Genomic DNA, 11,510 nt, shown 5'->3' with positions numbered 1-11,510 from the left:
TGAGTTTGAAATTGTGTTGCGACCGACATATGAGAAGCTGCGAGAAAAACATCACGTCGCATCTCTCGTTATTTTGCTTACGTAAGTGAAAGCAAGAGATGAGATGCGACGTGCTGTTTTTGCTCTCAGTCTTTCATATATTCTGAAAGTGTACGTCTAACGCATACGTACGTTATAGCATAGCGTCAACGGCAGCACATACGAAGCGAAAGGGGAATATGTATCGTGCATCCGTTTCGTATGCGTTAGCCGCACGAGCTCAGCATTTCTCAGCTCTCAGCTATATGCTGAGCAGCAGCAAATCAGGATACTCTGATATATTGGCATTCTGCATGGCAAATGAATTTGCGATCAAATTTATATTTGTAGTGTACAAATATCGAAAGCGGTACGAAACATGATGATGGCGTTTTGCATCATAAAATGAGGGAATATTATAGATATTTTGCATTGCTTATATTCATATAGATTCACATATATATATAAAAAAGCGAGTCTACATTTTGATGTAATTTTCATTTATATGAAATTTGCAATTGATATTTTGTTCCGGTTTCTCTGAAAAATGTTCAAGTTTTTGATGCATTTACAATGACCCCATATCACACATTGTTTGCATTTGGTTTTACGCATACGAGCTTTATTTCATTATTTAAAGTACGTGTTTGTGTATGTGTGCATCGGCACATTTAAAATCGAAAATTGAGTTTTACATTTCAGTGCTCGTTGGAAGTTTCCATCATTGAAAAGTTAATTTTAAAGAATACTCTTAATTAACATTCGATCAAAGTAACTTAAAATGTAATGTGTGTTTGTTGGCATCTGATGATATGGGCCATGGTTCAGCATAAATGCACATCGATAAATGGCATTTGGCGCGTATATACCGCACAAATAAACACAAGAAAAAATGTAAAATATATTTTTTTTATTGATGGCAACTTATAGACAGTGTCAGCTCTTCACACCGTTTGCATATACCATGATTTAAGTCACATAATAAAATTGCATTGCCATGAATTGCAATGGCTGTGTGGGCTAATGTATATTGTTATTATTGTAAAGTAAGTAAGTATTGTGTCTGCGATATTACACACATTCACATTTTGAAGATCCATTAAGGCAGTTATTACAGACGAAAGGCGACCTTTTTTATATCGTCACCGCCAGAGCGATTCCACAAATGATCAACAACATACACTCACACACATACACGCACATCGCACATACACATCAACCAACGAACGGACAAACGTGTTGGGGGCTTTTCTGCATCGAAGATAGATAGCAAAACGACCCAAAGCAGCTGACAATATATGTACTTACACGCATTAAATTATAACCGAAAACACATTTCGTTATAAATTTTAAACCAACGTCTGTCGCTATCGCTTCCTCCCGTTGAATGGCATATGTTTTCTCGTATTTTCTTGTCGTCGTCATTTTCTATCTGCCATCATCTCACATTCCATCTTTCTCACTCATTCTCTGTATCCATCTCGGTGGGAGCTCCGAATGGATGGTAAGTGTGTATAATATTGATAGAGAGTGGCGAAGGGAGACACCTTTCATCGTTTTGAAATAGGTTTATTGCACATTCAAAAACCATTATTATGGGACATTTATCTACTTTTAAGTAATAAGCGATAAAATTTATGTAAAACAAACACGGTAAAAGCGCACGATAAATGGGCCACAACGCAAGATATATACGTATCGAGACAAGGAGAGAATATGGTGGGTGGATGGAGGAGATGAAACACTGACAGAGAAACGAAAAAAAAAGATCGACATCCAAATCAGGTTACAAGGTAACTCCTGTACTTTGAGCTTAAATTTGGTTGTTAATTCTATTCGTCTTTGTCCACTTTTTACGACCTCGCATTAGATTTGAGCATGTTTTTGCAACTATAGTATATTTCTTTATCGCCCGTATTCATTCATTGAAAGGAGTAAGAATGTTACCACTTGTCGTTTGCCATGCGTATGTGAAATGGACAATTTCTGCCCATCGGTGTTTGAGTTTTTATTTTCATAATTCTTTCTTGGCATCGAAAACCATCAGCTGTTCGGATTTACTTGGCCATTTAATATGATGCATTATGATGATGGGCTAACAATATATAGATTGTTATATTTGAGAAAATGTTTCGAGGTTGAAGTTATAAGTCGTGACCAAAAAGTATTTCGAGACCTTTCTCTACATACGCATGACTCGTTTGCCCCTTGTAACTTTACCGCATTCAATGCCGCAATAAAAGTTGAATGTGAACATTTGTGTTGTTTAGTGATTCATTTTTTTGCGTTCGTTGTATTTTCATAAGTTTTTTTGTTTAGTCAAAATAATTTGTGCTGTTGGCTGTTCTGGTATTTACAGTATTTGTAAAAATTGTCGTCATTACCATTATCGTCGTATACTTGGTCGATTGTGCGTCAACACTTTTATTAGTTTCGAAAAATGTTCCGCATGAACATTTATGGTAACCTCTCGATAAAATTCGAACGAAATATGTATAACAAAGCATAACGATCAGGTAGAATTTGTGACACGGTAAATACTCGTATAATCTAGATCCAATGTCCATATATCGTTTATTTTGCCATTAGAAAACTAAACGAAGTTGCCAAACATAGAAGAGGGAGCACGTAAGAGAAAGAGTTGTTAAAACTACAGCCATTTCCATATAGTTTCAAATGGCTCTGCGTTTGTTTTATCAAGCCTGTATAAATTCATTCGATGTACGGTAACAAAATCAGATATTTGAGTGGAATTATAACGATCAATTGTTTGCATGTTTTCATTCGAAATGTATACGTTGCACAGGCGTTGACAAGAACAACATTTGCCAGTTATGTATGGGTGAAAGAGAGAGAGAGAGAGAGAGAGAGAGAGAGGAGGAGGAGGAAAAGAGAACGTTATTTTGTTATTTGCTTGAACAAATACCGAAAATTAACAATACGCAATTCAAAAGCTTACCTTTCTCTCTCTCTCCCCCAAACAAAAGAACATTTTCGCCAAAAATGTGAACGAACTGCAAACATTTTGAAACAATTTATTATTTATTATAACATAATTCAAAGTAGTTGCAGCTACAAAATACCTGAACTTGGAATATACCATTCAAAATTTTACAATTCAAATCTTGTATAGAGATGTAGATACACACTCTCTCTCTCATTCACACACACACACAGGTGTGTGAAGTTTTTTCCTCGACATTCGAATATTTAAATGGGACCTTCACATAAAAATCGTTCGTAAATAGTTCATTGCGTTCCTTTAAGGAAAAAAATAGTTCGTTTTTGGGGGCCGAGATAATTTTTGTACTAAAAACCATTTTTGTAAAATTTCCGCAAATAATAAAATTTTCAAAAAATTCTTTCACCAAAAAATCGTTCGTAAATAGTTCGTTCCGAATCGAGGAGAATATTTGCACTTTTTTTTAATTTTTGCAATTTTTTTTCAAAATCAAAATTTTTGATTTTGAATTTTCGAGCTCGAAAGAGATATGAAAAAAATTCTTTCACCAAAAAATCGTTCGTAAATAGTTCGTTCCATATCATATGATTTTATGGGATATTTTTTATTTTTTTTTTCGAAAACTTGAACATTTTGATTTTTCCCAAAAAATCGAAAAAATGAATTAAATTCAATAAAATAAAACTGTCAAAAAATAGTTCACAATTAGTTCGTTCCATACATATAATTTTCTCACTTCTAACGTTTTTATTTAATTTTAAATGAACTCATATATTACATAGAACCTTCACATTCCTACAAAAAACTTGTAAAAATACATAAATTATAAAAGTTATATATAATTGTGACGAACTATTTACGAACTATTTTTCTGCATCATTTATTTATATTTTATTTAAAAAAAAAATTTAGTACAAATTCTTCATATAAAGATTTTTCGAAAAAATTACAAATAATTTATCGAAAGCTATATATATTTCAAACGAACTATTTTCGAACTATTTTTCTGCATCATTCGTTTTATATTTTATTGAAAAAAATTTTTAGTACAAAATCTTTCTATGCAATTTTTTTGAAAAAAATACAAATAATTCATTCAATTTTATATATATTTAAAACGAACTATTTCCGAACTATTTTTCTTTGTTATAGAAAGAGAGAAAGAGCCAAACGTATATATGCCTCAATTTAGTGTTTGCTGATGTAGTTTTGTATGTATACAGCCCATTCAAATACACCGGCTACGTTTCACATGCTATGTTTCTTTTCAGTACTTGATTTAGTACTTTTTCGGTATTTCATTATAATTTATTTCTGACATTATTTCGAAAAATTGATCAGTAATGGCACTTCAAAATACCTTAAGTAAGTGGTGATTTATTTCAGTATATTAACGTGTATTTCACATATATTTTTGTTCATGAAATTTAGAAAGAAAAAGAGTTGTTTTTAACATATTTACCAATTTTTGTTCATAAATACTCTTTCAATACTCTTTCAAATACTGAACAAATAGAAAAAATACTGAAAAGAGAATACAAAGTATTGAAAGAGTATTTATGAACAAAAATTGGTAAATATGTTAAAAACAACTCTTTTTCTTTCTAAATTTCATGAACAAAAATATATGTGAAATACACGTTAATATACTGAAATAAATCACCACTTACTTAAGGTATTTTGAAGTGCCATTACTGATCAATTTTTCGAAATAATGTCAGAAATAAATTATAATGAAATACCGAAAAAGTACTAAATCAAGTACTGAAAAGAAACATAGCATGTGAAACGTAGCCGGTGTATTTGAATGGGCTGTATACATACAAAACTACATCAGCAAACACTAAATTGAGGCATATATACGTTTGGCTCTTTCTCTCTTTCTATAACAAAGAAAAATAGTTCGGAAATAGTTCGTTTTAAATATATATAAAATTGAATGAATTATTTGTATTTTTTTCAAAAAAATTGCATAGAAAGATTTTGTACTAAAAATTTTTTTCAATAAAATATAAAACGAATGATGCAGAAAAATAGTTCGTTTGAAATATATATAGCTTTCGATAAATTATTTGTAATTTTTTCGAAAAATCTTTATATGAAGAATTTGTACTAAATTTTTTTTTTAAATAAAATATAAATAAATGATGCAGAAAAATAGTTCGTAAATAGTTCGTCACAATTATATATAACTTTTATAATTTATGTATTTTTACAAGTTTTTTGTAGGAATGTGAAGGTTCTATGTAATATATGAGTTCATTTAAAATTAAATAAAAACGTTAGAAGTGAGAAAATTATATGTATGGAACGAACTAATTGTGAACTATTTTTTGACAGTTTTATTTTATTGAATTTAATTCATTTTTTCGATTTTTTGGGAAAAATCAAAATGTTCAAGTTTTCGAAAAAAAAAATAAAAAATATCCCATAAAATCATATGATATGGAACGAACTATTTACGAACGATTTTTTGGTGAAAGAATTTTTTTCATATCTCTTTCGAGCTCGAAAATTCAAAATCAAAAATTTTGATTTTGAAAAAAAATTGCAAAAATTAAAAAAAAGTGCAAATATTCTCCTCGATTCGGAACGAACTATTTACGAACGATTTTTTGGTGAAAGAATTTTTTGAAAATTTTATTATTTGCGGAAATTTTACAAAAATGGTTTTTAGTACAAAAATTATCTCGGCCCCCAAAAACGAACTATTTTTTTCCTTAAAGGAACGCAATGAACTATTTACGAACGATTTTTATGTGAAGGTCCCATTTAAATATTCGAATGTCGAGGAAAAAACTTCACACACCTCACACACACACATGTTATGTAGTTGCATATTCATTGTATTCAGTATGGAGAGGTAAATCGTCGCATTTATTATTTTATGTTCATCATGCCATTTGGTTTTATATTTTGGTTTCCACACCACACACACGCAGCATCTTGCATAAATGCATTCAACTGTAATACTACATTGGGATGGTTGTTGATTGTTATTCGGTTTCAATGAAGACAAGAATATAACCAGCAAATTGGGTATGCATAAAAAACTGCAACGGAATCTGAGTGAAACAAGTGGGTGAAAAAAAATCTGATATTTATATTTGTGTGTATGTGAGAGATACACACAGAAAATGCTTGTTTTTAAGGATAATGATGGTTATTATTCTGAATACTTACTTCATTTTTATAGAATATAAACTTTTTGACGTCAATAGGGGTGCTAGTTTTGCGGTAATTTAAACCCGAGAGGATGGGAGAATGTGTAGGGATCAGCTTCATAAATTCCAGCTTCCGAGTGTCTCCATTACCCCTCTTTGGATAAATCTGAGAACGGACCTTCTGAGCAATTTTAAGAGCTGATTGCCTTTTTTAACCTTCGATTTTTATAGAGATGGACTTTTTTCTGGATTTTTGTTGTTACCATCTCCTAAAATCTTTGGCGTACACATTTTTGTGAGGTGTCATTTGAAAATCTTCAACTTCGATTGGGGCAATAAAAATTCATTTTGTGTAAATCTAAAACTAGATCAAAGTGATACGATAAGAAATGTTTAAAGAAACAATTTTAAAAAATGTCCGCCAAAAATTCCATAAAATTAATTAGATAGAATAATAAGCACAAAATCTAAGTACACAGAGTTTTGTGTGTGTAAAATTATGAGTGTGAAATGGACACTTGTTCGTATTTAATGAAGTTTTGTCGTTGTTTCAAAGCTTTGGATACATTGGATACATTGGAATCTATCCAGTTGTTGGTGTTTAAACAATAATAAATAAGACTTCATTAAAATACGCAAAATTTTCAATTCAGCCAAATGGTCAGAAGAATATACAAAGCGATTGAAACTTTTCGACTTAAAACTAGTTCACATGATTAAATTATGTATACACTTATGCACATACCCAATTTTTCCGTTTTTTCTTGTGAAAGGTTTGGAATGGTAACAATATCTTGAAGTGGCATACTTACATCCATCTGCAATATGTTGTGTGGTTGATGAAGCATGTTATTTGTTAGCACAACTCATCATCATGATAATGCGCTGCATTTAAATTTTCAGATTTTATGGCTTTCAGTTTTATTTCGCTTGAGTGTTGTTTTGTTCTATTTTGAAACTGGTTTCTGTCAATAATATTTGTTTTATGTCCAACACGAGAGAAATATCATTGAAAATAATGTGTGCATTACTTACGATTGAGATGACCTCCATTGCAATAGTCCCATCACTGTAATCATAATTTTTGGTTTTTTGTATGCTGGTTTTGAAAAACTAAGCTGATCGGCTTAGTATGAAAAATGTAAATGACACATTTTCACAATAATTAATATGAATTTGTGAAGATGGCGTTATTGAGGCCATAGTCTAAATCAAAACAATGCATACATGCAACAAAATCGTAACTAAAATAGAAAAAAAAACCGTTTCTCGTTGAATATAATAAAACCACAACGATGAAAACCGGAAAAAGAGGTATCAAAAGGTAACATAATATATATATGCTGTTGTTTTCTACTTCCAAAAGATAAATCTCGTTTAAATTCCATTAATATTTCGCATGTTACGAGATGAACTCATAAATTGAATATACTTTTCATCTAAATAAATGTAGTGCACGGAAATGTTTGCGTTTAGGCTTGGAAATTTAATTTATCAAAATGAAATAATTAATTCAGGATGTAAAATACAAATACTTTAAACACTCTCTTTCTCTCTTCCATCCCATGTGATTATTCACGCACAATTTTCCTGGTGAATAGTTTTACATAGTTTTTGGGGCTGGACTTGAATCAAGAGTCAATTATGTGACCCACACATAAATTGTACAGCAATTCAGTGTGTTGCGAATGAGAGGCGAAAATTGGCTCGACTAGATTAAGTCCTTGCAATAACAGGTTTTCCGTTTAAATCGGATGGTGTACATGAAATGTATATGTGGAATGTGAACGGATTATATTGATTTGTTGTTGGAGAGGCCAAGCTAAAGAGAAAAGCAGAGACAAAAATAGATTTAAAAAAAGCAACAATACAACATGAATATGAACTAAATTCGGAAGCTAACTTCAGCCATTGTTTATCGTAATAATAAATAGTCGAATTGGCTTATGCTGTGACTGGAATATGAATTCCATTTCCGTTGTTTGTCATTTAATATCACAACATTTAAATGGATGAATAAACTGTAGTTATATTCAAATTATGAATTACAATAACTACATTGGAATCTGTGGAAATGACGATATGACACGAACAACGAACGAGAATGAAAAAGAAAATATGTGCGTGCGCTTTTAACTATTCTTGCTAATGGCCAACAATATTTCACATAAAAGATGAATGTGGCGTGACGTTGCTTTTTATGACGCATTTCTTTATGCCGCTTAAATATTCAGAGAAAGTGCATCATTCGGATTTGCATACAGACACGAGGAAACTGACTAAGTGAGAAACATACAGTGACTATCCACCAAAAACTTTTTCTTTGTTGTGATGCATATACTACTGTGTACAAATATGACCTTTTCGCACAAAGTATTTTTTCAAAGTATACCCATATAACTCATTTGCGGAGTAATTTTGTCGATGACGGGACTGTGCGGAGTTCGGCGGAGATAGCATGCAAATGCTGTGTGTACGAGTGCAACAGCATTCTTTGCTGTTCATAGATTTATTTTGTCCAATCGAAAATCTTAGTAGCCGTACACACAGCTAAATTAATAATCATCTGCGTAAGAATGATACACATAGAAGTGCTGTTACCCTCGTACACACAGAGTTTGTATGTCATCTCCGCCAAACTCCGCACAGTCCCGCCACCGTCAAAATTACTCCGCAAATGAATTATAATATAATAAAAACAATACTTTTTCGTTCGATTTTTTTTATATTTTAATTGAATCGACATTAAAGTTGGATATTCTTTTTATCATTCAACATTTGTTGTGGTTGCATTCATTTCATGCATTTAGAAATGTATTCATGCATTTTGAAAATTATTTGACTTGAAAGTCAATACCGTGCCGTTAATACCTTGCAATTCCGTATAAGTTCCTATGATTGAGTCATACCTAAAAGTAAAACAAATTTTTTTGAATTTGAATGGTTAAAATAAAGTAAAAGATATTATGTCTATTGAATATGGCGATAGGAGAAAATCTACTCTCCTATCTTTTATTCAAAAGGTTTAAATATATTTTCAAATAAAAGAAGTCGATCTCTATGAAATATGAAACGATATCCAGATGAAACAACAAAATTGTTAACGATTGTTTCAATATTTCTTAGTGACTCCAATAGTTTTACGTTAAATTTTATAATTACGGTATTGATTTGTGTGTGTAAAAGTTCAATGCATCGGCGAATTGATTCGAAAAGGTTGTTGAATAAATGCCTGTGGTGACGGTTAACTGATATTCGGTGAACATATCTTTTCTGCTCAAGATAAGATTGTCGCCAATTTTATTGCCAAAATAGTCGGAGTCCACCCACATTCCAGAGCATTTCAAGTATTTATTGGCCCCCAATATACCAAACACATCAGTAGGTTCCACCAAGCCAAGTACTTCTTGAGTCTTTTTAAGATTTCCGCTCTTTATCTAAACGGAAATAAAAAATTCACAATTAAATCATCGATTTTCTTGGAATTTACTTGCAAACAACAGTTACATGTTTTGTTGCATCAGTTGGTGCATCATTTTGTTGAACTACATAAAGTAAATTCAAGCCAATCATCTTATTTGTTCCCAATTCATAGGCTGCAATAGATATCTTCTGCTTCAGGATGGCCAGCAATTGTTTTTCAAGAAATTTTACGCTATTTGGATCGGACGCAACATCTATCGAATTTTAAATTATTAAATAATATTGTAACAAATTAGTAAAGAAAGACACCAAATGTATACATACGAAACATGGAATACAGAGGTTCTCCGGTCATATAAGATTTGGCCATTAACTCTGCTGCCATTTTATAATCATTCGGTGGGATATCTTTGATTGAATATTTAACATTGGTGTCGTGCGATTTAAGCCACTCTTTTCCTATTTTCGTTGGACGTTTCCATTCGGCCTTGCTCATTTCCGAAAAAAGTACTCCAACTAGTACCAAAATTATACATTTTCGATTCAACATTATTATTACGTTCTTTATTTCGCTGTTTAATTTTTTTTTATTAATTCAAGTGAATAGGCAAAGCTAACTAATGAATTTCCATTCAAATTTACTTTTTATAGGCGATAATTAATACATAGTTCTATTTTTTTAAACGTAGATATTTGTTCAATTATGTATTTGTACACGTGTGAATTGTTTTCTTATATTTTCAAGTCGAAAAACAACAAGTCATTCAAGCAAATTCCACCAGAATTTGAACAATTGTGGTCTCAATATTTCTTTTTTTTTTCTTCTAATTTTCTTTTAAATGATAGATTTCATTCTATGGGGCATGTTTTTCGACTCGATATTTTTTATTAGAATTTGACAAATAATATTGTATATATCGAATGTTTGAACAATTTCTCATCGACTTTCTGTTACAACATTGAAACACCTTCAATAACATTTATATGTATTAGTCTGGTTGAATTTCATTAAAAAAAAAACAGACAACGACTGAAATTAATTCGAATGGATCTTGTGACATAGGTCTACTTCTGCTTTTGTAAAAATTCATTTGCACAAAGCAATCATATTGATGAAATGAATCAACTGGCAATGATTACGCTTGATATTAGTTAAATGTTTACTGACCGCTTTGGTTAATAGGTATTTTTGTATGGAAGATGTTGGAGAAAATGCCAAGGGATATTCAGAGCTGGTTGTAGGTTTCCTTATAAGTATGCTTTTATTCCGTGTATTCAGGTGCGGGACTTGAAAAATATATGGAAAAAGTGTGGGCACTAACTAATGCATGGTGCCATTAACAGCTCTGGTCATAGACAAGGAATTGAATCTCAAATTTGATATTATATTTGTGCATCTTTTAATTTTTAGTGAACATATTAAAAATGTATGGTTTTCAACTGAACTGTTACTATTAGTATCTCTATTTTATTGTTTAGATAATATGAATTTTAATCTTAATGTTCTTATCAATTTATTGATTTTGGCGTGAGTTTAATTCGTCATTGTTGAAATATGATTATTTCTACTCGCTCTAACTAAAATTGATTAAGTGGCCGCTCTAACTTAGCACGAGAAGGGGCCGCTCTTATGTTAATGACAAGTACTGTCATTAAATGTCATTACTCTTTCTTCTTAAATAAAACGTTGAACACGACGAACGTGTATTAGAGTAAATTAATTATTTCTGCGTATGTTCCATTTTATTTCAGTTATATTGAATGATATTCTCAAATATGTAATGGAACTGCAGATACCGGGCGTTTCATATAAGTGGCTCACTCATAAAAAAAAAAACAAAATTAAAAATATCCATCACACAAGATTTTTGAAAATTAAAACTCACACTGTCTAGTGAGTCACTCATGTGAAACGCCCCGTATTGATATCGTACGTCTATCTA

At 31.3% G+C, this 11,510-nt stretch overlaps 1 protein-coding gene and 1 long non-coding RNA gene across 2 annotated transcripts; both read right to left on the bottom strand.

The window, feature by feature from the left end:
* Positions 1 to 5,585: 5,585 nt before the first annotated feature.
* On the bottom strand, positions 5,586 to 7,098 carry LOC116348626. The gene is made up of 3 exons (XR_004201843.1): positions 6,957 to 7,098; positions 6,164 to 6,508; positions 5,586 to 6,045 (listed from the first exon to the last, which is right to left on the bottom strand). It is a non-coding gene; the product is annotated as an uncharacterized LOC116348626 (long non-coding RNA).
* A 1,751-nt stretch (positions 7,099 to 8,849) lies between these two features.
* Positions 8,850 to 10,199, bottom strand: LOC116344502. The gene is made up of 4 exons (XM_031773088.1): positions 9,892 to 10,199; positions 9,652 to 9,821; positions 9,307 to 9,581; positions 8,850 to 9,053 (listed from the first exon to the last, which is right to left on the bottom strand). The coding sequence occupies exons 1-4, from the start codon at positions 10,115 to 10,117 to the stop codon at positions 8,963 to 8,965; spliced, it is 762 nt and encodes a 253-aa protein (XP_031628948.1). The 5' UTR covers positions 10,118 to 10,199; the 3' UTR covers positions 8,850 to 8,962.
* Positions 10,200 to 11,510: the final 1,311 nt, after the last annotated feature.

Source organism: Contarinia nasturtii, unplaced genomic scaffold (assembly GCF_009176525.2).
Source record: "Contarinia nasturtii isolate CC-2019 unplaced genomic scaffold, AAFC_CNas_1.1 Cnas_scaffold_129, whole genome shotgun sequence".
Taxonomy (NCBI): Eukaryota; Metazoa; Arthropoda; class Insecta; order Diptera; family Cecidomyiidae; genus Contarinia; species Contarinia nasturtii.
This window is presented reverse-complemented; position numbering and strand designations above follow the sequence as displayed.